The 25,660-nt window shown below is 46.8% G+C and overlaps 2 protein-coding genes across 2 annotated transcripts; both read left to right on the top strand.

Annotated features, from left to right (window-relative positions):
* Positions 1–9,108: 9,108 nt before the first annotated feature.
* LOC110205590 (galectin-1-like) lies at positions 9,109–12,332 on the top strand. Its single transcript, XM_020982283.1, has 4 exons — positions 9,109–9,243; positions 10,925–11,004; positions 11,427–11,598; positions 12,106–12,332. Exons 1-4 carry the CDS (start codon positions 9,235–9,237, stop codon positions 12,250–12,252), a joined length of 408 nt encoding a protein of 135 aa, XP_020837942.1. The 5' UTR covers positions 9,109–9,234; the 3' UTR covers positions 12,253–12,332.
* Positions 12,333–21,750: 9,418 nt separating this feature from the next.
* LOC110205619 (galectin-1-like) lies at positions 21,751–24,585 on the top strand. The gene is made up of 4 exons (XM_078150491.1): positions 21,751–21,759; positions 23,317–23,400; positions 23,760–23,897; positions 24,439–24,585. The coding sequence occupies exons 1-4, from the start codon at positions 21,751–21,753 to the stop codon at positions 24,583–24,585; spliced, it is 378 nt and encodes a 125-aa protein (XP_078006617.1).
* The last annotated feature ends 1,075 nt before the right edge of the window (positions 24,586–25,660 follow it).

Below are 25,660 nucleotides of genomic sequence, written 5' to 3' on the forward strand. Positions count from 1 at the left end.
TCTTTAGGTTGGGCTAAGTGTCTTCTCCCCCCATTATCTTCTGCTTCCCTCTACTGGGTGCTATGTCCCTAATGGCAGCATCCCCCCCCCTCCTCTTCAGATCAGCCCCCGCCTCCTACTTCTCTCAGTTCTACCTGAGTTGATGCTGACTTAACTTCTCTTCTTTCTCTCCATTCTCTCTTTTCTAGACCCAAAAGCCTCTGGGGGAAAGTGGTGCCTCAGTTTCCTTCTCTGTAAAAATGAGTGTTAGGCAAAATGACTCCTGAATTCCTTACCACCTCTAAATCTATGATCTTTAGTGGCTCTCTTTTAGAACATTGTGTGCCATTAATTCCCAACTCCCTTGTGCTGACTGGTTCAGGGGCTTCCCCTCTCCCACATACACATACCCTCCAGTGGGTTGAGCTCAGGGCCCTGTATCCAATTGAACCAATCAGTCAAGGTTCCAGAGCATCAACCCTTGTGGGTCATTGAGTTATGTCTCCTGTGGGACCAGTCAGAAGGCTGGAATCTGTTAAACTTGCAGGTGTTAGTGAGCCAATGGGAGGGGTGCCCTGAGTGCTGGAGGGGTCATGTGGCTCCTGTCCAGATTTTAAGAGGAATGAGAACCCTGCTCCCCAAGGGCTGTGATGCCCATGCTGGGACCCTCTATGTCTTTCCCTGGGACTGCTGATGTGCTTGCCCCCCTATCCAAAGACTGGTTTATTTACTAATTTATTTATTAAGGTCCTGGGATGATCCAGGAGGGGTCACCATAACCCCTCTAAATGTACCCAACTGCTCCCTTCCCAACCCCTAGAACTTGTACTTGAATAAATTTTAATTCCTGTGTATCTGTCCATGGGGTGAAATACACTTGAGGATGGAGGCTTTCCTCAGAGCTGTCTTGTCCATACTGAGCTGGCCATTGTCTGTGATCAGTCACTCCATTCCCCTCAACTGCTGGAAAAACCTGGAGTGGGAGAAATTTGAAAGGGGCAGAGGAAGCTACCTTGAATGTGAAGTGAAGGTGGGGCTGTGGCCTGGGACACTGGAGCTCATATTTCAATAAACTTACTCCTAGGGGCAGGTAGGTGGTGCAGTAGATAGAGCACCGGCCCTGAAGTCAGGAGGACCTCAGTTCAAATCCAACCTCAGACCCAATGCTTGACACTTACTAGCTGTGTGACCCTGGGCAAGTCACTAAACCCCAATTGCCAAAATAAATAAAACAAACAAACAAACAAAAAACCAAAAAATTTACTCCTGAAGGTAGATTAGATCTTAGAGGGCCTCCAGTAGCCCTCCTAGGTAGGCTGGGCAGACCCAGGACAGGTCACTCAATACCTCCTTCATAGAGAGCATATGGTCATTTGTTGAAGGAAAGGTTGAATAGGACCAGTCAGAAAGCCCTGACTGGGGAGGGACATCAACCAGAGGGTGGGTGACCTGCCTTATGCTATGAGGAAGAAGGTAGGAGAGACTGAATTACAATCCAGGCACTGCCCTGCCAGCTGTGTGACCCAGGGGTGTCACCTGCTCACACTGAACCTCAGCTGCCTTTTCTGTAAAATGGGGATCCTGACACAGGAAGAGGAACAGAAGTCTCAGATTCAAGGCTCTGGATTCCCAAAGGTACTTCCTCCCCTAATTGGCTGTGCTCCTTCTTTCTCCAAGAGGACCAAAATGACATCACTATATTGAGGTCAAGGTACAGTGTGTCCACCTCTGGCTGAACAGACCAATACAAGCTGGGAAGGCTCCAACCCACATCAGGCACAAACAGTCCATATGAACAACTCCTATTTCCAGAGAGAGTTAAAGTTTTCAAAATGCTTCCCTCCAAACAACACTCTATTTTCCCATTTTAAAAGTATCTGTTTAACAATTTAAAAATACAGGATTCATTTTACCAGGCAGACACTCATGAATTTTTTTGACATTCTTATATCAGGTACAGGATGTAGGTAAAGAAAGAAACAGCAAGTGGCACATAAAAATCGATATTCTCTGAAGTTTCAGGATTGGAGAACCAAATTTAAGACACTCTGCTAAATTGTACAAAGTTTTATTACTGGCAGATTTTAGCAGAATTGTCTAGGCAGCTTCTACAAGTGATTTGGAACCAGAGAAACAGCTCCTCCAGAGCTGTCTTGAGAATCAGACCTCTTCCAGAATGTCCAAGAGAAGATATTTGCTGGCACCAGAGGGCTACAGGAGGCATCTGGGCTTCAAAATCTGCTGATTAAATGGACATTGGGAGTGGGTTACTAGGGTGCAAGGAGACTTGAACTTAGTTAATCTTGATAATCATTATTGTTTTGCTTGGACCTTGTTTCATGGAGTTTATATTTATGTTGAAGTTTTCTTGTTTACCTTGTTGACATATAAATCAACCTTCTCAAAATTAGTCCATTATGTATCCTCTAAGTAGTTCATTCTCTAATCTGACTTAGTTAATTCTGATTGTTAATCTGTGAAAATCCTTATGGATTTAATTTATAGATAAGTGATTCAGGGGAAGAATCAGTTTTCTGGACTGTATCCTAAAGAGATCATACAAAAAGGAAAAGGACCTACACTTACAAAAGTATTTATAGTAGCTCTTTTTGTGGTGGCCAAGAATTGGAAATTGAGAGGATGCCCATCAATTGGGGAATGGCTGAACAAGATGTGATATATGAATGTAATGCAATACCATTGTGTTATAAGAAATGATAAACAGGCTGACTTCAGAAAAACCTGGAAAGACTTGTATGGACTGATGCTGACTGAAGTGAGCAGAACTAGGAGAACATTGTACACAGTAACAGCCACATTGTGCAATGACTAATATTGATAGACTTAACCCTTCTCAGCAATACAAAGATCTAAGACATCTCCAAAGTCCTCATGACGGAAAATACTATCCACATCCAAAGAAAGAACTATAGAATTTGAATCCAGATTGAAGCATACTATTGGCTATTTTCTTCTGCTGTTGTGTTTTGTTTCCTCTTTCTGGTGGTTCCTCCTATTGATTCTAATTCTTACAACATCACTCATGTGAAAATGTGTTTCATAGGAATGTATATGTAGAGCCTATATCAGATTGTGCGCCATCTTGGGGAGGGAGTGGGAGCAAAATTTAAAACTCAAAAACTTATGAAAGTGATTGTTGATAAATCAAAATAAATAAATTTTTAAAAAGAATCAGTTTTCCACTCCACCGTCAATCAAAAGGAGGAATTGAGGGAATTAAGGGGATTAGGACAACAAGAGATTAACTCTGGGAATTGAGTGAACTACACTGACTCCATCCTAGGATTAATTCAATTTGATTCAATTCATTTCCCTTTCCATTCAGTTATGGGTCTAGTTCAAATTCTTTCTTGGGGGAAAACATTTTTCACTGTGGGAATTGGGAGAAGCCTTATTGTATTGCTTGAGTCTTGCACTGTAGATCTGGAAAATGGGACCCCCTTTCTCTGCTGCTCAGAGCCTCTTAACTAAGGACCTCAGTTATACTGCCCAGAAATCTGGTCAAGTCCAAAGACTGAGGCATGGAGTTTCCCCACAATTCTACATCTCAAGTAACCTAAATGTCTTATCTGCAAAGTGGCCCTGTACTAATCAATCATTTGGTCTGAGGCTGGATTTGAACTCAGGTCCTCCTGACTTTAAGGCTGGTGCTCTGCCCACTGCACCACCTAGCTGCCCCTTTTTCTCCCAATTTGCAAAGTTCCTAATCTTTCCTCCAATTATAAATCAAATTACTTAATATTGGATTATTTCCTTTTAATTAATTGGCCTCATTTGATTGTTTTTCATGCATAAAAATTCTGTCTCTCCATGTATTTGGGGTGCAGCTCTAAGGTGAGGAAGGGGCCAGGTCCTTGTTTGTTGGCAATTGCCAGATATTGCTTAAGACATCGATAAGCTTGGAAGATGGAGCCTTTGTCTTTTCAGTCATTTCATCTTTGACCCATAACAACTAGGGAGGGAGTTGGTGCAAGGATGGTTATCTCCTTTTCATAGAGGAGGAAACTGAGATTCAGAGTGAAGATATGACTTACTCATGGGTCACACAGCGGGCAGTGTAGGGAGTGAGGGAGTGCGGTGGTGCCAGGACTGTGGAAGATGAAGGGGCTGGAATCAGGCTCAGGGTGTGTGAAGCACTTGGGGCTGGTGGGGGGCTTGGGAGGAGGGGAGTTATGTCTGTTGTGCCCTGCTCACTGCTGGGAGCTTCCTTTGCCTGGGCATCATGGTTATTGTTTCTCCACCCTTTCCAAGGTTTCTGGAGTGCTTCTGCTGCCCTTGAGATAGATGGTGAGAGAAGGAATTGATAGGGGTGTTGGGCTTGGGTACCTGAGCCTTGCCTGCAAGTACAGAGGGGTTGTCCTACGGGAGAGGATTTTGCCTGGTCCTGCTCAGCCCCAGAGGCAGAAATGGGAGGAATTGGGGGAAAGTACAGGGGGACTTGTCCATTCAATCCAACAATGAGAACTATTCAGAAGTGAAACTCGTTGATCTCATCAATAGTGAGTTTTCCACTGTTGGAGATCTTCAAAGGGAGCCTAGATGACCACTGAGGGGAATGTTTCAGAGGAAGATTTTATTTTGATAGATGTCTGAGGCCCCTTCCAACTGGAGTTTTGATAACTCTGTCAGAGGATAGGGAGAGGGACCCAATCTCAGATGGCATTGTTTGGATAGAGAACTCCCAGATGAGCAAAGTCCCCCCCCCAGTACAAGTCAGCACCTTTTTTACGCTCAGAGAAGCTCCAATCTGTTGACATTAAGTCTTCTGGTAGTCATCTTGCCTTGGGACCCCTGCTTTTGTTGAATGAATATTTAGCTTGAGAGGACAAGTCTATGATTGGTCCAGAACTCTTCACCACACATCACCTTCATCACTCTCACATCCTACCTGTTTCTTCTCCTCACTATGACACAGTCTGTTAAATGCCAATGTTTGCTGTGAAGTTTTATTGCATTTAGGTAAATGGAAGACAGTGCTGGGGCTGAGAAGGTCATGAGACTCACAAGTCGACAGCAGTAAGTGACTGTTACTGTGCTGTTGCTGTTTTCAACTCCATTCCTCCCAAGAACTCCCTGCCATGTCTAGCATAAAATCACCCAGAATTAGAAGCTTGTCCTCTTTTGGCACATTGATGAAGATGGACTCCAGTCCCTCATAAAATTTTCTTTGACCTCATTAAGGTTCAGCATGGTGGGAGCATAGGTACCATCGATGGTGGTATGGCCATCGAATTGTCATGTGCCCCTAGTTCACTCCCTTTGGGAGGCATAAAAGCTTTCTGGCTACATTAGCTTGGATTGCAAAATGTATACCAGCTTCACATTGCTCCCTTTCACTGAGTCCACTCCAGAAAAATGTATATCCAGCTCTGCCTTTGGTAAGCTAGCCTTCATCTGCTAGGGCAGAAATTATCCTCCCCTAGACAGGAGCAAGATAAGGTCCTGAATTAGCTGGTGGTTGTCCTTCTTTCTCCAAAGGGACCAAAATGACATCACTATGTTGGGATCAAAGTACAGTGTGTCCAACTGTGGCTGATTAGACCTCAGAATCTGACCTCAGAAGGCCTACTATGTCAGGCAAAAATAATCCATATGCTTCAGAAAAACCTGGAAAGACTTGTATGAACTGATGCTGAATAAAGTGAGCAGAATCAGGAGAATGCTGTACACAGTAACAGCCATGTTGAATGATGACTAACTTTGATAGACTTAGCTCTTCTCAGCAATGCAAGGATCTAAGACATCTCCAAAAGTCTCATGATAGAAAATTCTATCCACATCCAGAGAAAGAACTATGGGGTCTGAATGCAGATGAAAGCATACTATTTTCCCTTTTTTTTTTCTTTCTTGTTTTCCCCTTTTGTTCTGATTCTTCTCTCACAACATGACTACTGTGGAAATTTGTTTTAAAATATGCTGATTAAATGTATATTGAGAGTGAGTTACTAGGATACAAGGAGACTTAATATTGATGATCATATTTTTTTTCCTTTGGCCTTGTGTTTCATGGAGTTAGTGTTTATGTTGACATTTTCTTGGTTACCTTGGTGACAGGTAAATCTTCCTTCTCAAAATCAGTACATTTTATGCCCTCTTAGTAGTTCAATCTGGAACCTGACTTCTGATTATTAATTTATGAAAATCCTTGTGGATTTAACTTGTAGATAAGTGATCGAGGCAAGGAGTGGCTTTTCCACTCCAGCATCCATCAAAAGGGGGAATTAGAAGGGATTGAGGGGATTAGGACAGCAAGTGGTTAGTTCTGGGAATTGAGTGAACTACATTGACTCCATCTTGGGATTGAGTTCTGGAGCTAGCCCGGTTCCCTTTCTATTCAATTATGGGTCTAGTCCAAACGCTTTCTCGGGAGAAAACTTTTTTCAACTGTGGGAATTGGGAGAAAGCCTTACTGTATTATTTGAACCCAGCCCTGCATAGCTGGGAAGTGGGGTGACCTCTCCCTCCTGCTTAGAGATCCTTAACTGAGGACCTAAGTTATTCTGACCTGACACCTGGTCATGTCCAAAGATAAATGCAAAGAGTTTCCCCACAATTCTACATTTCAAGCAACCTACACTCTGAAAACTGCCCCTGTACCTATCAATCGTGTTTCCCTGTTCCATTGAGTGTATAAAGACACTTGGGGAGATGGGACACCTCTTTTTCTGAAATCAGGAAATTGCACCTGTTGACTCTTTCCCTCCCAACTAAGAAAGTTCCTAATCTTTCCTCCAATTAGAAATAGGTATCCTGGGGCAGCTAGGTGGCACAGTGGATAGAGCACCAGCCTTGGAGTCGGGAGGACCTGAGTTCAAATCCAGCCTCAGACACTTCACACCTACTAGCTGTGTGACCCTGGGCAAGTCACTTAACCCCACTGCCTAACAGAAAGAAAAGAAAAAAAAAAGAAATCAAATTTCCTAATGTATTGATTCTTTTTAATTAATTAACTTAATTTGATTATTTTCCATGTATAAACATCTGTCTCCCCCTGTATTTGGGGTGGAGCTCTAAGGTGAAGAAGAAGCCTGAGACTGGTTTGTTGACAATTGCCAGGCATTGCTTAAGACATCGATAAGTTTGGAAGACAGAGCCTTTGTCTTCTCATCATTTCATCTTTCATCCATAACAACTAGGGAGGGATTGTTATCTTCTTTTTAATAGAGGAGGAAACTGAGATCGAGAGTGGAGATATGACTTGTCCGTGGGTCACACAATGGGCAGCGCTGGTGGTAGGGGAGTGGGGTGGTGACAGGACTGGGGAGATGAAGGAGCTGGAATCAGGCTCAGGATATGAGGTACTTGGGGTTGGTGGGGGGCTTGGGAGGAGGGGAGCTGTGTCTGTTCTGCCCTGCTCACTGCTGGGAGCTCCCTCTGCCTGGGCATCATGGTTTTTGTTATTCCAACCTCTCCAAGGCTTATGGAGTGATTTTCTTGCCCTTGAAATGAATAATGGAAGAAGGAATATTTAGAGGTGTGGAGTTTGCATATATGAGCCTTGCCTGGACATATAGGAGAGGACCGAGCCTGGTCCTGCTCAGTCACAGAGGCAAAACAAGGAGGAATTGGGGAAAGGTACAAAGGGAGCTGTCCAGAAGTGGAACCACTTGATGCCACAGAGACTGAGTTTCCCACTGCTGGAGGTCTTCAAAGGGAGGCTGGTGACCATTTGGGGAAGTGTTTCAGAAGCTTTTATTTCAAAAGATGTCTGAGGCCCCTTCCAAGTGGAGATGTGATGATTCTGCCAGAGGAAAGAGACAGGGACCCGATCACCTGTACAGATAAAGAACTCCCAAATGACCAAAGTCCCCCCCCCCCAAATACAAGTCAGCACTTTCTCTGAAATTAGCTTCTTAGAGCAGAGGTCCTCCGACTGGTTTGTGTCACTGACCCCCTGAGCAGTCTGGTGAAGCCCTTCTGGGAAAAATGTTTTGTTTCAATTAGTAGAAAGAAATAGTACATTTCAGTTAGAGTTCAGGGAAAAGAAAGATTCAATTTCTTTTTTCCTCTCCAAGTTCACAAATTCCTTTTAATCTATCCATGGTCCCCAGGGAGATCTGTGAACCCCAGGTTAAGAACCCCTATCTTGGAGAGTGACCTCAAGCACTGAGAAGTTAGGGGACTTGGGAGGTGAATTTGAACTCAGGTCTCCTCGACTTTGAGGGAGTGGATCTCTATCCACTATGATGCCCTACTTTTAATTCTATTAGGATCCCAATTTACAGATGAGAAAACTGAGGGTCAGAGAATTGAAGTGACTTGCAGCTCTTGGTCCTGGCCTTCAGGTCCCCCTCATGAGAGAAACAAGAGGCAGGGGTGAAAGGGCAGGGAAGGTGGGCAAAGTAAGATTTCTTCTTTTTCCTCAGGGAGCTCATGTTCCCTCATCACCTCCCTCAACCATTCTTTGGCTTAACGGAATCACAGGGGTCCGTAACGTCTGACCTTGTACCTTTTTCCATTGGGCCCCATTGTCAGGGGAAGAGGCTGAGGGTGTTCAAGGGGAGGGTGTGTCACAGACTTCCTGGGGCCCCTATCCTGGGGACCTAGGGGGGAAAGCACCATACTTGGGGTCAGAGGGCCTTGGTCAAAGGTTCCTGGTTCAGTTCCTCTCCTCCCAAGTGACCCTAGGGACTCAGTTTCCACATTTGTTAAGAAATCAGGTGGTTTCTTAGGTCACTCCATGGTTTGCCATCTTCTGATTAGGATTTGCTCCTTCAGATGGACTCTTTGGAGGCCAAGGGTCTGACTCTGACTCGGACCAGAGTTCAGCCTTCCCTCCAGAGTATACCCCCAGCCCTTTCCAGCCAATATCAGATTCCTGTTCATTCTGAAACTAGCTTTCCATTGGCTCTCTCAATCTCTCTACCGCTCACCCCAACCTCATCCCATAAGGACGGTTTTGGGGGTTTGGATGTGGGGAAAAGGCTAGAAAAGTTTTGCGCTTGGTGTGGAGGGGTTGTGGCCAAAGGAGTGTCACCACCTTGATTGGCTGATCTTCCAAGAAAGGCTTCAAAAATTCCGCCGGCCCCTCCCCTTTTGTACTCCAGCTTCGGGAAAAGTTCGCAGGGGCGGGGCTGGGGTGTGGTGCTGCTCTGGACTCCACAGAAGCCCAGAGCCCGACCCTCTATTTGAAGGCTCCGACGCTTCCCTGATTCACCACCTCTGCGCTGGACGTTATCCTTCGGGGACCCAGCGCAGCCAGGAGAATCGCAGGAGAATTTCTCACCCTACGTTATGAACCAAGTGAGTGCGCCAGGATATAGGCTGCGGAGGTCCTTGTCCAGGTTATAGGCTGAGGGTCCGAGGGTGGGGGATCCTCTGGGGTTGATGCTTGCAAATTATCCCGGAGACTCGAGAAGGGTGAGTTTCCGAGCGAATGGGGACGCTCTCCCTTTCCTCTCCAGATGAGCTAGGGCACTTTTCTCTTCTCCTCTTTCCCTTCACCCTGGTCTTCTCAGCCCTTGCAAGGGCTGCCCCTCCCATCCTCCCCTCACCTTGAAGCTGTCGGCTCTAACTGGTTGCTGATCTGACGTCTTTGACAAGATGGTAAGTACAGGCAGATCTCTGGGAGAGGGGAAAGGGAGAGCAAGGGTGAAGTGGGACTTGACATGGGTCAGAGTTACAGTGTCCCAGGGTTGTGAGGGGCTACATCTACATGGGTGTGGCGGGTGCGGGGGGGGGGGAGAGGCCGGGGGTGGAGGTTGGACATGGAGGAATCCCCTTCCTGGAATTGAGAAGGAAGGAAAAGGGAAGAGATGGGCAGAAATGAATCTTCCGTCAGAGGATCAGACTTTCTGGAACGAAAGCCTCTTATGGAGCTAACTGCAATCCAGCCTGATTGTATGAAAAGAGTTCAGGCTGAGGAGGCTCCAGCAAAAGGAGGAGGCTGCAGATGGCCAACAGAGTGGGACAGGAGACAAGTGATTCCTCAGGTCCTTCCAAATTCTAGCCCCAAACCCTTAAAACTAGACCGAATTAACGTCACAAATACTCTTCTTGCCTCTTCTCTAGGAAGCCAGTTGTTAAGATTACCCTCCTCCTCCCAAGCCCACCCCTCCATTACCTCTCCATTGATTTAGAACAGGAAGGGACTCTACATCTGTGCTGCCCTGATTCCCTTAACCTTCGCCCGAAAGAATAAGGGACAGGAGAAGCTAAGTTCCTTAACTTTAATGTTTCTGCCAAGGTCACCCTTGATTCTGAACTTTTCTGAACCTCCCCCTCCCTTGCCAACTCACCTTCTCCTGGGCATGGCTGCCTTGTGCCCTGGATTGGGACCAGTACTTGACCCTGGGGAATGGGGGAAGTTCTTCCTGAAAACTTTCCTGGGGAGGATTTCCTTCCCTGCTAAGTGAGCTGAGGCAGCTCTGGGAGTGTGAGGAGGAGGACAACGGCTGGGGAATGTGGGGGAGGCAAGGTAAGGCTTTCCTAGGTACTAGGAAATTTCCCCATTGAACTATAGTCTATCTCGCACCCTTGGGATAGAACCAGGCTCCTTCCTTCCTCCTTCATCTATGCCCAAGTGCCAAGACAGGTGTGATACTAGCCAAAGATAGTGATGGGATAGTCAGTGTGACAGAGAGAGCATGGACCTGGGACCCAAGAAAAACTGGGATTCCAGTTCTGATTATATTGCTCACTTGTGGGACCTGGGACAGGTCCCTTCTTGCTTCTTTGAGCCTCAGTTTCCTGACCTGTAAAATGAGGAGTAGACTGGATCATCTAGGCTAGTTCTTCACTTAACAGATAGGGAAACTGAGGCCCACAGACAGGAAAGATCTTCCCCAAGGTCACAGAGCTGGGATTCACCCTCACTTGAGCTCTAACTAGCCTGGAATAGTGTCTGATATCCTAGAACCTTCCTGGAGGTTGACTCCCTTCGACTCCCAGCCAGCCCTAACCTTCCTCTGCTTGGTCTTTTCAGGAAGTTCACCTTGAGGGGTTGAGCCTCCAACCTGGAGCTCGAATAAAAGTAAAGGGATTCATACAGGCTGCTGCCAAGCTGTAAGTGAGGGATGGGAAGGATGAGACAAAATTTGATCATGGGTGAGAGCTAAGTCCTGTACACACCTTCTTGAACTTGACCCTTGATTAGAAGCACCCAGATGGTTTTGCCTCAACCCCAGATGGCAGGGCCATGACTCAGCATCAGGAAAAACTTCCTAACAGGACCTAAAATGTACCTGGAATGGACAGTTTGGATAGGTAGTGAGCTTTCTGTCTCTGGAGGTAGTAAAATGTATGCCACGGTCACTTGTTAAACAAGGTTGGGGGCAGGTAATGCAGAAGAGAAGCCATGGTGCTTCAGGTCAGGATAGGATGACAGTCCCTGTGGGGGGGGGGGTGTCTTCTTATCTGGCACTCTCACAGAGGGGCTTTCCCTCTGGGACCCATGCCAATGATGGAGATGTCTTCTCAATTACCAGATTTAGAATAAACCTGGGCAAGGATGAACAGAACATTGGCCTGCACTTCAATCCGCGCTTCAACTATATTGGTGATCACAATGTCATTGTCTGCAACTCAAGGAAGGGTGACCGCTGGGGTGCAGAGCAAAGGGAAACCAATTTCCCCTTTGAAGATATGCGCACAGTGGAGGTAAGAGCAGAGAATCAGAGCATAAAATATTAGAGCTGGGAAGGACCCATGAGATGATTTCATCCCCTCCCCCCCCCGCATTTGACAGAAGAGCCCTGGAAGCAAACTCTGATGGGGAAAAGATAAAAAGCTAGAGGAGACAGGGGTCAGCGGGTTTCCAAAAGTCAGTGGCCAGAAGCCCAGCATCCTTAGAGCTGGAGTGAGGGATGAGGAAAGGGAGGGAGTTATGAACCGCTGTGGTCCCAATAGGATAACACTAGACTCTTGGTTGTCCCAGGACACATAATAGGACCCAAGATTTAGAGCTGGAGAGAACCTCAGGGGTCCTCTAGTCTGATGTCCTCATTTTACAGAATAGGAAACTGAGGCTCAGAATGCAGAAATGCTTTGCCTAGGGTCACACAGTGTTTTTGCAGAAAGTGTCTTGAGGAGGAATTTAAACACAGATCTTCCTGTCTCCAAGCCCAGGTTTCTGGGTTCAGCTCCTTCTGCCCTCTCCCCCTTCAGGTAAACTTTATCTTTGAAGGGAAGCAGTTTAGAGTGAAACTGCCTAATGGCCATGAGTTCACTTTCCCCAATCGCCTTGAAATGGAAGAAATCAACTTCCTGTCTGTTTATGGTGACTTCTATGTCAGAAGGGTGGACTTTGAATGAGCACTCCAAGCAAGCCAACTTCAGACCATTCTTGCCTCTTGGGGCCCTGTTTTTACTAATAAAAGTCCTGATGATGATAACAGCCAACATCGGTTTTGTTGTTCTGGTCTGGGAGATGGAGGGCTGGGTTTGAAGTTGGGAAAAATGGCTAAGTGACCCTGGACAAGCCCCTTTACCTCAACAGTCCTTTGGGGACTCTCTAAAACAGGGGTTCTCCACCTGGAGTCCATGGATAATTTTCAGATGGGAAAAAATGTCATCTTTATTCTCACTAACTTCTGGTTTTCCTAATGATACGATCTTAATAAAGCTGCCGCCAGCCCCAATATTTCAATTTCCTTATGAGCCCCACTGAACAACAGGCATATCCTGATTTAACCACACAATCTGGCTTTAACTACATCACAAGCCCCCAGGCTCAATACAGCCACTGTCCCTAGCTAGCTTCTGTCCCCAGATCTAATTCACATATCTGAACCGGTATGCCCTTATACTCAACCACAATCACATCATCCATTTTAGCCCAAGACAGGACCACAACACCTAACTAGCCATCTTTTTTATTTTTTTTAAGTTTTTTTTTCCATATGCTTTTGAGTTGAAAATTTTTCTCCTTTTCCTCCCCGCCACCCTCCCCAAGATGGTGCACAATCTGACATAGGCTTTACCTTTACATACCCATTAAACATATTTTCACACTAGTGAAGTTGTAAGTAAAAATTAAAACCAATAGGAGGAACCATCAGAAAGAGGAAACAAAACTCAACGGAATGTAAAAATAAGTGATAGCGATTCACCTTCCATAGTTCTTTCTTTGGATGTGGACAGCATTTTCCATCCCGAGGCCTCTGGAGATGTCTTAGATCCTCGTAATGCTGAGAAGGGTTCAGTTTAACATTCTTAGTCATTGCATAACGCGGCTGCTATTGTATACAAAGTCCTCTTGGTTCTGCTCACTTCACTCAGCATCAGACCATATATGTCTTTCCAGGTTTTTCTGAAGTCAGCCTGTTCATCATTTCTTACAGCACAATAGTATTCCATTACATTCATATACCACAACTTGCTCAGCCACTCCCCAATTGATGGGCATCCTCTCCATTTCCAATTCTTTGCCACCACAAAAAGAGCTGCTATGAATATTTTTGTACATGTGGGTCCTTTTCCCATTTGTTTGATCTCTTTGGGATATAGCCCTAGAAGTGCTATTGCTGGGTCAAAGGGTATGCACATTTTTGTAGCCCTTTGGGCATAGTTCCAAATTGTTCTCCAAAATGGTTGGATCATGTCACAACTCCACCAACAGTGTATTAGTGTTCCAATTTTCCCACATCCTCTCCAACATTTATCATTTTCCTCTAACTAGCCATCTTGACCAGACAGGACCACAATAGCTGGCCAATCAGAAAGTAGAAAGACCAGGACATTTGACCACTGAGCCACAGAAAGGACCCCTTCCCATTATCTGATCCCTTACCAAACCCCTCCTGCTGCCTTTTTAATATTCATAGTTTCTGTTGTGTCATCACCATCATTACACTATGAATTTGCCTGTGTTGTCTTACTAAGTTTCTGGTTCCCCTTGGAACCTAGCCCAATTCTGAGTGGCATCAATCCTCAATAAATGCCTGTACCTGGTTTAGAGGAGGCCTGACTCTGAATTCTTTGAGACAATGCCACCACAACACACCATGAAACCGCAATACTAGTATTTCTCTGCATTTTTAATATAGTTATAACATTATTCTACTCGATACCATATTACTTGCTTTTTAATTGTATAGGAGAAGGGTCAGAGGGAGGTAGAGAATTTGAAATTAAAGATAAAAAAAGAATCTTAAGAATAAATTTAAAAAATTCAAAAATGAAAAAAAAAACAGCCACAAACCCCCACATTATTCTGAGAAGGGCTTGCCCAGACTGTCCGGAGCCCAGGTCATAACACAAAAAAGATGACAAGCCCTTAGAAGCCACCACAGTCCCTGATTAGCAATGGGGAGGGGATTACCCACAGCAGTAACTGCAGGGGAACCTCTGAATATTAGTGAAGGAAGGGGCCCAGAGCACAGACGGGGAGCAAGCCCAGCTGCTGGAAAGGTGCTGAATACAAACCAGGGAAGCACTGTGTCCCTTTGAGGATCAGCCTAAGGAAGCTCAGAGGCATCTGGAGGCAAGAAGGGAGGAGAGCGGAAAGACATTCACTGGCTCTGGAGTCAGAGGTATTGGGTTTGAATTTGACCTCTGATCCCGACTGCCTAGATGACCTTGGAGAAGTCCCTGGGCTTGTTTCCTCAGGAGTAAAATGAAGAGCTTGGCCTCCAAGGTCCTTCCAGCTCTCCACACCTATGCTCCTATAGGCTCAAGTCATTCTCCCTGCCTCAGTTTCCTTCTCTGTAACATGAGGAAGTTGGACCACAAGGCCTCTGCTGTCCCTTCTGTGAGCCTTTGATCTTTCCTCTCCTCCTCCGAAGTATAATAAATTCCAGTATTTCTTCCAGCCAGTCAAGGGAGAAAGCAAGAGACCAGCTCTCAAGCATTTGGTAAGCATAACTGGCTCTGGCTGATCACCAATTCAAAGGTTTTGTATCACCATGGAATGAGCCCACACTATGAACAATACTGTAAGTCCTCGGAAAGAGAGGCCAGGCCTCCACAGGGCATGCTCAGAGATGGGCTTACCACTCCTGGGTCTGGACCTGGCCCTAGGGCTGGTTGGCTGGAAGAGCCCCATTCACCACATCCACGCTCCCCAGAGCAGAAGGGGGGTGATCAGTCCACAAATATTTGGGGGTCACTCACTCTACACCAGGCCCAGTGTCAGAGGGAGGAAGGAGATGCAGCCCCCAGCCCTGAGTGAAAAGAGCCTCTGGATGCCTGGAGATGCAAAGATGAAAGCCAGGTTCCAGGGCAGCTTGTGCTGGGAATTGGCTGTGTGGCTGAGGGCAGGCCTTAGTACCTCTCTGAGCCTGGTTTCTGGGGTCAGATGGTAGCCTTAGGTGTTGAGGTTCACTGAGTACACATTGACTCACTCTCCCTGAGCAGAGCCCAGCAGCGGGAGAGAGACAGAGAGGGACTGGAGGTGCCCCACTACTAAGTGAACAGCATGGGAGACTGGGCTAGAGACTGAGGCAACCTGACCAGAGGCAGGGCTGTCCTCTTATTCTGATCTCTTCTACCCAGTGCTCAGGGAGGGAGGAGAGAGGAGAGAGAGAGAGAGAGAGAGAGAGAGAGAGAGAGAGGGAGAGGAGGGAGAGGGAGAGAGAGAGAGAGAGAGAAGGAGGAGAGGAGAGAGAGAGAGAGAGAGAGAGGAGAGAGGAGAGAGAGAGGGAGGAGGGAGGGGAGGGAGAGAGAGAGAGGAGGAGAGAGAAGAGAGAGAGAGAGAGAGAGAGGAGAGGGAGGGAGGAGAGAGGGAGGGAGAGAGAGAGAGGGAGGAGAGAGAGAGAGAGAGAGAGAGGAGGAGAGAGAGAGAGAGAGGAGAGGGAGGGAGGAGAGAGGGAGAGAAGAGAGAAGAGAGAGAGAGAGAGAGAGGAGAGAGAGAGAGAGAGAGGAGGAGAGAGGGAGAGAGAGAGGGAGAGAGAGAGGGAGAGAGAGAGAGAGGGAGAGAGAGGGAGAGAGGGGGAGAGAGAGAGAGAGAGAGAGAGAGAGAGGAGAGAGAGAGAGAAGAGAGGGAGAGAGAGGGATTCTCCATCTCCTGGGTCAGTAGGTCAGGACCTGCCTCCCAGCTCCCCAAGGGACTTAGCTGTTTGTCCTCCCTTCAGGTTGGGCGAGGTGTCCTCTCCCCCCATTGCCTTCTGCTCACCTCTACTGGGTGCCACGTTTCTACTTCCCCCTTCTCTCGGCTCTGACTTGGTTGATGCTGCCTTAACTTCTCTTCTTTCTTTCCACTTTCTCTCTTTTAGACCCAGGAATTACGTCTCTGGGGGAAAGTGATGCCTCAGTTTACTTCTCTGTAAAAAATGAGTGTTAGACTAAATGACCTCTGAGCCCCCTTCCAACTCTGAATCTATGATCCTAAGGGGCTCTTTATTGCAACACTCTGTGCCATTGATTCCCCAACCCCCTTGTTCTGCCTGGTTCAGGGGCTTCCCTTCTCACACACACACACACACACACACACACACACTCCAGGGGGTTGAGCTCGGGGCCCTGGATCCACTGAGCCAATCAGCTTGGTTCAAAGTTCTAGAATAACAACTATTGTGGATTGTTAAGTCCTGTCTCCTGTGAGACCAGTCGAAAGGCTGGAATTCATTGAAGTTCCAGGTGTTAGTGGACCAATGGGAGGGGTGCTCTGAGTGCCAGCTGGAGGGGCCATGTGGTTCCTGCCCAGATTTTAAGCGAAAAGAGGACCCTGCTCCCCAAGGGCTGTGATGGACATAGTGGGTCCCTGGACCTCTTTTCCTGGGACCGTTGAAGTGCTTGTCCCCCTGCCCAAAGACTGGTTTATTTACTACTTAATTTATCAAAGTGTTAGGATGGTCACGATGACCTTTCTAAATATGCCAAATCATCCCTTCTACCCCCAACAGGAATGTGGGCCTGAGTAAATTTTAATTCCTTTGTAGATGTTCATGGGGTGAAGTACCCTTGGGAATAGAGACTTTCCTCAGAGCTGTCCTGCCCAGTGTCTGAGCTGGTCAGTGTCTGTGGTTACTCCATCCCCCCCCCAAATGCTGGAAAACCCTGGAGAGAGAGAAATTTGAGAGAGGCAGAGGGAGCTACCTAGAACCCAAAGTGAAGGCTGGGCTATGGGCAGGGACACTGGAGCTCAGATTTTTAAAAAATGAGTCCTGAAGGTAGATTTGGCCTTAGAGGGCCTGCAGTAGCCTTCCTAGGTAGACTGGGCAGATGCAGGACAGGTTACTTTAATACCTTTTTCAGAGAGAACATATGGTGATTTGTTAAAAGAAAAAGATGATTAAGGCCAGTCAGTGCCCCAACTGGGGAGCGGCACCCACCAGTGGGTGGGTGACCTCCCAGACTCCCTGTGGCTGCCCTGACTCACTCTGTGAGGGAGGAGGAAGTAGGAGAGACCTGGGTTAGGATCCTGGCACTGCCCTGCCAGCTGTGTGACCCAAGGGTGTCACCTGCCCACACTGGGCCCCAGCTTCCTTTTCTGTAGAATGGGGATCATGACACAGGAGGGGGAAGAGAAGTGTCAGTTTCAAGGCTCTGGCCTCCCAAAGGTACCTCCTCCCCTGGTGGGTTGTGCTCTTCTTTCTGAAGAGGACCAAAATGACAGCACTATGTTCAGGTCAAGGTACAGTGTGTCTCCCTCTGGCTGAACAGATTCACAGAAGCTGGGAAGGCTCTAACACAGGTCAGGCACAAATAGTCCATATGACCAACTCCTTTTTCTAGAGAGAGTTAAAGTTTGCAAAGTACTTCCCTCCAAATAACACTATTTTCCCATTTTTAAAGCACCTGTTTCATAACTTTAAAAGATAGAAGAGTTCATTTTACAAGTCAGACCCTTATGAAATTTTTTAAAGAATCTTATGTCAGGTACAGGATTCAAGTACAGAAAGAAACAGCAAGTAGTATATAAAAACTGAAATTCTCTGAAGTTTCAGGATTGGAGAACCAAATTTAAGACACTATACTAAATTGTGTGAAGTTTTTGTTACTAGCAGAATTATCTAGGAACCTTCTATAAATGATTTGGAACCACAGAAACAGGGCCTCCTTCAGAGCTGCCCTCAGAATGAGATCTCTTCCAGAATGTCCAAGAGAAGATATTTGCTGGCACCGGAGGGCTACAGGAGGCATCTGGGCTTCAAAATTTACTGATGGAATGGATATTGGGAGTGGATGACTACTGTCCAAGGAGACTTGACCTTAGTTAATACTAATGATCACTATTGTTTTGCTTTGGCATTTTGTTTCATGGAGTTTATGTTTATGTTGAAGTTTTCTTGCTTACCTTGGTGATATATCAATCTCCCTCCTCAACATGAGTCTACTGTGTGCCCTCTGAGGAGTTCTATCTAGAATCTGACTTGGGAGATTCTGATTATTAATTTACCACAGTCCTTACGAGTTTAATTTAGAGATAATTGATCCAGAGGAGGAGTAAATTTTCCGCTGCACCATCAATCAAAAGGAGAAATTGAGGGGATTGAGGGGATTAGGACAGCAAGTGATTAATTCTGGGAATTGAGTGAACTACATTGACTCCATCTTGGGATTGAGTTCTGGAGCTAGCCCGGTTCCCTTTCTATTCAATTATGGGTCTAATCCAAATTCTTTCTTGGGAGAAAACTTTTCTTCAATTGTGGGAATTGGGAGAAAGCCTTATTGTATTGTTTGAACCCAACCCTGTGTGGTTGGGAAATGGGACCACCTCTCCCTGCTCCTTATAGACCTTTAACTAAGGACCTCAGTTCTGCTGAACAGCAACCTGGTCAGGCCCAAAGATTGATGCAAGGAGTTTTCCCACAATTCTACGTCTCAAGCAACCAGGACATCTTCTCTGCAAAGTGGCCCTGTCCTGATCAGCTAGTGTCCACGTCCCATGGACTGTATGAAGACATTTGTGGGGAGTGGGACACCCCTTTTTTTTGGATTTGCACCTGTCGACTCCTTCTTTCCCAACTTGGAAAGTTCCTAATCTTTCCTCCAATTAGAAATCAGATTAGCTAATGTTGTATCATTTCATTTTAGTTAACTGGCCTCATTTCATTCATTGTCTTTCATATATAAAAATCTGTCTGCCCCTCTATTTGGGGTACAGTCCTAAGGTGAGGAAGGGGCCTGGTCCTGGTTTATTGGCAATTGCCAGGCATTGCTTCAGACATTGATAAGCTTGGAAGATCGAGCCTTTGTCTCCTCGGTTCATTTCATCTTTCATCTATAACATCTAGGGAGGGGGTTGGTGCGAGGATGGTTATCTCCTTTTTATAGAGGAGGAAACTGAGATTCAGAGTGGAGATATGACTTGGTCACGGGTCACACAGCTGGCAATGCAGGGGGTGAGGGAGTGGGGTGGTGCCAGGACTGTGGCAGATGAAGGGGCTGGAATCAGGCTCGGGATGTGAGGCCCTTGGGGTTGGTGGGGAGCTTGGAGGAGGGGAGCTGCGTTCTGCCCTGCTCACTGCTGAGAGCTCCCTCTGCCTGGGGATCATGGTTTTTGCTACTCCAGTCTCTCTAAGGTTTACAGAGTGTTTCTCTTACCCTTGAGATAGATGGTGGGAGAAAGAATAGTTAGTAGTATTGAGCTTGGGCACCTGAGCCTTGCCTGCAAGGATGGATGGGCTGTCCTACAGGAGGTCCTGCTCAGCCCCCGAGACAGAACCAGGAGGAATTTGGGAAGGGGCAGAGGGAGCTGTCCATTCAATCCAACCATGGGAGCTGTGCACAGGTGGAACCAGTTGATGCCATAGGGAGTGAGTTTCCCATTGTTGAAGGTCTTCAAAGGGAACCTAAATGACAGCTTTGAGAGAATATTTGAGAAGAAAGTTTTATTTCAGTAGATGTCTGAAGGACCTTGCAAGTGAAGATCTGATTATTCTGTTAGTGGTTAGGACAGGGACCCGATCTCTGATGGCACTGTACCTATAAGGAATTCCCAGGTGACCAAACTCCTCCCTCCAAATACGAGTCAGCACCTTCTCTAAAACTTACAGTCTTAAAGCCTAAGTTCTTTGACTAGTTTGTGTCATTGACCTCTGGGCAGTTTGGTGGAGCCCTTCCGAGAAAAAAAAAATGTGATTTTTTTTTAATAGTAGAAGGAAATAGTACATTTCATTTAAAGTTTGGTGAAAATAAAGATACAATTTCTTTTTTTCCTTTCCAAATTCACAAATCCCTTGTAATCTATCCATGGACACCAGGGAGATCTGTGAACCCCAGATTAAGAGCCCCCATCTTAGGGAGTGACCTCAAGCCCTGAGATGTTAGCTGACTTGGGAGGTGGGATTTCAACCCAGGTCTTCTTGACCTTGGGGGGGGGGGGTCTATCTCTATCCAGTATGATGCCCTACTTTTAATTTTATTGGGATCTCAATTTACAGATGAGCAAACTGAGGATCAGAGAATTGAAGTGACAAGTAGCTGTAGGTCCTGGCCTTCAGGTCCCCCTCCTAAGAGGAATAAGAGACATGGGTGTAAGAACAGGAAAGATAATAAGATTTCTTCTTTTCCCTCAAGGGGCTCTTGCTCCCTTATCCCCTCTCTCAACCATCACAGGGCCCTCTAAACCCTGACTACCTCTGTTTCAGTGGGTCTCATAGTCCAGGGATGGGTCTGTGGGAGAGGCTGTGTCAAAGGTTTCTCTGAGACCCCTTTTCTGGCAGTGACCAGAAATGGCCTGGGTCCCATTCTCTGGCAGCACCGGGGGGCCCATTGGGATCCCTGCCACTCCCTTCTTTGAGCTTTCTTGGCAGGACTTTCTGAGGAACCTCAGCCTGTCTTCCTCCAGTCTCATGATACAGACAGAGAAGAGAGTACTTTCTGACATCAGGTCAGAAAGCCACAACCCCAGCTTTAGGCACCTTGCCAGACTCTCTCTCTTTATAATTTGAGGCTTGGGGGACCTCCAAAGTGGATCAGTAAGGCTGGAGGCACCCAAGCACCCCTGGGGAGGTGTCCAAAGATATTGGAGAAATTCATCGATTCCTCATCCCAAATGGATACCAAGCTGACCCCAGTCTTTCCTCCTGCCCACCTCATTCTTCAGTGAACCACCTCAAACTCAGTAAACCACCATCCTGGGGAAGTTACTCCCTTGTAACCTAGGTAAGTTACCCTGCATCTCATTTTGCCTGTTTATAAAATATGGATGCTTAACGATGTGATATGGTGGAAAGAGTACTGGACTAGAGAGTCAGAGGACCTGGGTACAATGCCTGGTTCAGCTCCTCACTGCCCAACTTACCCAAGGGGCTCAGTTTCCCTACTGGTTAAGAAACCAGATGCTTTCTTAGGTCCCTCAATGCTATGAAATCCTCTGATTATGATTTCCCACTTCAGATGGACCATTTGGAGACCAGGGGGCTGGCTCTCATCCAGACCAAAGCATGACCTTCCCTCCACCTGACCTCCTGAGAATATCATGTTCATGCTCATTCTAAGAGTAGTATTCATCGGATCCCCCCAATAAATCTATCACTTGACCCAACACCACTCCCCAAAGGAGAGTTTTTAGGGTTTGGATGTGGGGTAAAAGGCTAGATAAGGATGGAGCTTGACAAGCAGAGGGTGTGACCTAAGGGTTATCTCTTCCTGGATTGGCTGCCTCTCCAAGAAAGTCTTTAAAAATTCAGCCAGTCCAGCCCCTGAGACATGCCCTCCTCTCCTTTTCTGCTCTGTTTGGGTGAAAAGTTCAAGAGAGGAGGGCTGGGGTGGGGTTGGGGTGGGGACTCAGCAGAAGCCGGGAGACCAATCCTCTATTTGAAGGGACACCTCCCCAAGTTACCATCTCCAGCTTGGAGTTGTACATAGTTCTTTAGGGACCCAGCACAGTCAGGAGAACCTCAGGAGAGTTTCTCATCCTCCATCATGGCCAAGGTATGGGCTGAGGGGAATCTTGTCCAGGATGGAGGCTGAGGGTCCAGAAGTGGGGGATCCTCTAGAATTGAGGCTTGGAAAAATCAGGGAGACTCAAGGAGGGTGTGTTCAAGAGAGGGTGGGGATGCTCTACCACAACTCTCCCCAACCTGACCTCCCCAGGCCTTGGACCAACTGCCCCTTTCATGCCCTTCTCCTTCTGACTTGTCTTTGACAAGCTAAGTACAAAGAGATCCTGGCGAGAGGTGAGCAAGAGGCATGGACTAAGGTCAGGGGTCCCCTGGCTCTGAGGGGCAATGTCTCGATGGGGTTGAGGGGAGGATGTGGAGGAATGCCCTTCCTTGAGTGGAAAGTGAAGAAGAGTGGGAGTGGGGTGAGTACAGCTGAATCTTCTGCCAGAGGATCATATTTTCTGGAATGAATGTCTTAGAGTTTTAACTCCAACCCAGCCTGATGGTACCGAAAGAGTCCAGGCTGAGAAGGCTCCATTGGAAAGGGAAAAGGAAGGAGATGGCAGATCAGGTAGGCCATAGGGGCACATGATTCCTCAGGTCTTTCCTAATTCTAGTTCCACCCCTTTAAAATAATGCCCAAATGATCTCACAAATACACTATTTCTCTCTTTTCTAGAAAATTAGTTCATAAGATTCCATTCACCCTGCCCCCTAATTAATTTTCCATTGATTCAGGATGGGAAGGGACCACACACTTGTGCTGCCCTGGTTCCCTTACCGATCTCCCAAAGGGGTGGGGCACAGAAGAAGCTAAGCTCCTTTCCCTTATTTCTGCCAAGTCACCCTCGATTCCCCATTCTTTCTGAACCTCCCCCTCCCTTGCCAGCTCCCCTTCTCCTGGGCATGGCTGGCTCCTGCCCTAGACTGGGACCAGGACTTAGATCTGGAGAAGCTCTTCCTGCAAACTTTTCTGGGGAGGAATTCCTTCCCTGCTTAATGAGCTGAGGGCAGCCCTGGGAGCATTTGCAGGAGGACAGAACAACAGCTGGGGAGTGTGGGGGGAGGCAAGGTAAGACTTACCTGGCTACGGGGGAGTTTCCCCACTGAGCTATAGTCTGTCTCCTACCCTTGGGTTAGCACAATTGCTCTCCTTTCCCCCTTCATCCTTGCCCAAGTGCCAGGACATATGGAATTTGAACCTAAGATGGCACTGGGGCAGCCATTGGGTTGGAGAGAGCGTGGGCCTGGGACCCAGGAAAAACTTGGGTTCTGCTTCTGATTCTGTCGCTCACTTGTGGGGCCTGGGATAGGTCACCTCTTGCTTCTTGGAGCCTCAGTTTCTCAATATGTAAAATGAGGAGTAGACTGCATCAATCATCTAAGCTACTTCCTGATTTAAAGGATGGGGAAACTGAGGCCCAGAGACATGAAAGGGCTTTCCCAAGGTCACAGAGCTGGGACTGACTGCCACTGCAGCACGAACTAGTCTGGGGAGAATCTACTTTCCCAGAACCTTCCTCAAGGGTGGCCCTGGACCAGCTGAAAGCTCTGGGTCCCCCCGGCCCCCAGGCAGCACTAACTTTGCTATGCTTGGTCTTTTTAGCACATTGTTGCCACGAACTTGAACCTCCAGCCTGAAGTCCGAATCAAAATAGTGGGAGATATTGCACCTGACACTAAACCGCAAGTGGGAGATGGGAAGGATGAGGCAAAATGTAGCCGTGGCTGAGAGCTGAATCCTTTATGCCCTGCTTGAAGCACCAAGCTGGTTTTAACGTATCCTTAGATGGCAGAGCTAGGACTCAGCATCAGGAAAATTGTCCCAGTAGCTAGAGTGGACAGTTTGGCTAGGTAGTGAGTTCTCTGTCTCTTGGGGTAGTAAAATAGGTACCACAGTCCCTTGTTAAACAGGGTGGGAGTAGGAGGGGTGCTGCAGAAGAGAAGCCATAGTGCTTCGGGTCAGGATTGGGTGACGGTTCTTTGGAGGTCTTCTTGATCAGGATTTTCTGAGTGTTAGATTTCCAAGACTCTAGGACCCATGCTTAGGATGGAGATGTGTTCTCTATCCCCAGCTTTAGAATTGAGCTGGGCAAGGACTATGGTGATATTGGCCTGCACTTCAGCACACACTTCAGCCATGCTAATGATATCAAAATCATCGTCTACAGCTCCCGGAATGATTACGTGTGGGGCAATGGAAAAAAAAGTGAAAAAATTCCCCTCTGTGCCAGGGAGCAGGGCAGAGGTAAGACCCCAGAATCAGAGCGTGGGATGTTCCACCTGGAAAGACCCAAGAGATGATCTCATACAGCCCTTCCACTTGACAGAAGAGCTCTGGAAGCAGACTCTGATGGGGAAAAGATGAAAAGCTAGAGGAGGTTTCCAAATGTCAATGACAAAAAGCCCAGCATCCCTTGAGCTGGAGTGGGACGGGGATAGAGAGGGAGTCATGAAGGGCTGGGGTACCAATAAGAATAAGAATCTTGGTTGTCCCAGGACACATAATAGGACCCTAGATGTAGAGCTGTAGAGAACCTCGGGGCCAACTACTCTGACCCCCCCCTTTTTACAGAATAGGAAACTGAGGCTCAGAATGCAGAAATGCTTTGCCCAGGGTCACACAGTGTCTTGTAGTGAATGTCTTGATGTGGAATTTGAACCCAGGTCTTCCTGTTTCCAAGCCCAGGGTTCTGTGTCCAATGCTTTCTTCCCTTTCCTCATTCAGATTTACATAATCTTTGAAGAGAAGCAATTTAAAGTGAAGCTGCCTGGTGGCTCTGAATTCACTTTCCCTAATCATCTTAACTTACAATTAATCAACTTCTTGGAAATTACTAAGGACTTCAAGCTCAGAATGCTGTCCTTCGAATGAGCCCTCCAATCAAGCTGCCTTCAGACCCCATTCTTGACTCTTACCTTTCTCTTGTTACTAATAAATATGTTAGTTTTGATAACCGCTGACATTTTCTGTGTTATTCTTGTCTGGGGGATAGAGGGCTGGGTTTGGAATTCAGAAGGATGGCTGAGTGACCCTGGATAAGCCCCTTCACCTCTATAGTCTTTTGGTGAGTTTCTGGGACAGATTTTGTATAGGAAAAAAAAGACATCTTTATTTTCACTAACTTCCGGTTTTGGTATTATTTCTCTGTGCTTTCTTACATATTTCAAAACATCATTCTGATTGAAACTATATTATTTGCCTTCTCAGTGTGTAAGAGAAGGGTGTGAGGGAAGAAGAATTTGGAACTCAACATTTTTTAAAATGAACATTAAAAAGAAATTTAAAAAACTAAAATCTTCACAAGATGGAAAAAAACAATGACAACAACACCATATTCTGAGAATGGGTCCAGACTGTCAGGACCCAACAAACCTCACCCTGCCTCAAATTCTCCATCGATTTAGAAGAGGAAGGGACCTCACATCTGTGCTGCACTGGTTTCCTTAACCTTCTCCAAAGAAGGGCAGGAGAAGCTGAGTTCCTTTACTTTAGCATATCTGCCAAGGTCACCCTTGATTCACCTGTCAGTCTGTGCTGGGAATTGGCTGTGTGGCTGAGGGCAGGTCTTAGTGCCTCTCTGAGCCTGGTTTCTGGGGTCAGATGATGGCCTTGGATGACGAGGTTCACTGAGTGCACATTGACTCACTCTCCCTGAGCAGAGCCCAGCAGTGGGAGAGAGACAGAGAGGGACTGGAGGTGCCCCACTACTAAGTGAACAGCATGGGAGAGTTGATGTCTGGGCTAGAGACTGAGGCAACCTGACCAGAGGCAGGGCAGCCAAGAGGACCAACTGTCATCTTATTCTGATCTCTTCTCCCCTGTCTCTTCTACACTGTGATCATGAAACGACCACTTTCCAAAACCCCATATCCTTGTCCAGTTTATATGTTTTCCTCCTAAAAACCGCACTACAATACTCTCACAGACAGATACACACAGAGACACA

This window comes from Phascolarctos cinereus, unplaced genomic scaffold (assembly GCF_003287225.1).
Source record: "Phascolarctos cinereus isolate Bilbo 61053 unplaced genomic scaffold, phaCin_HiC Scaffold_1;HRSCAF=81, whole genome shotgun sequence".
NCBI lineage: Eukaryota > Metazoa > Chordata > Mammalia > Diprotodontia > Phascolarctidae > Phascolarctos > Phascolarctos cinereus.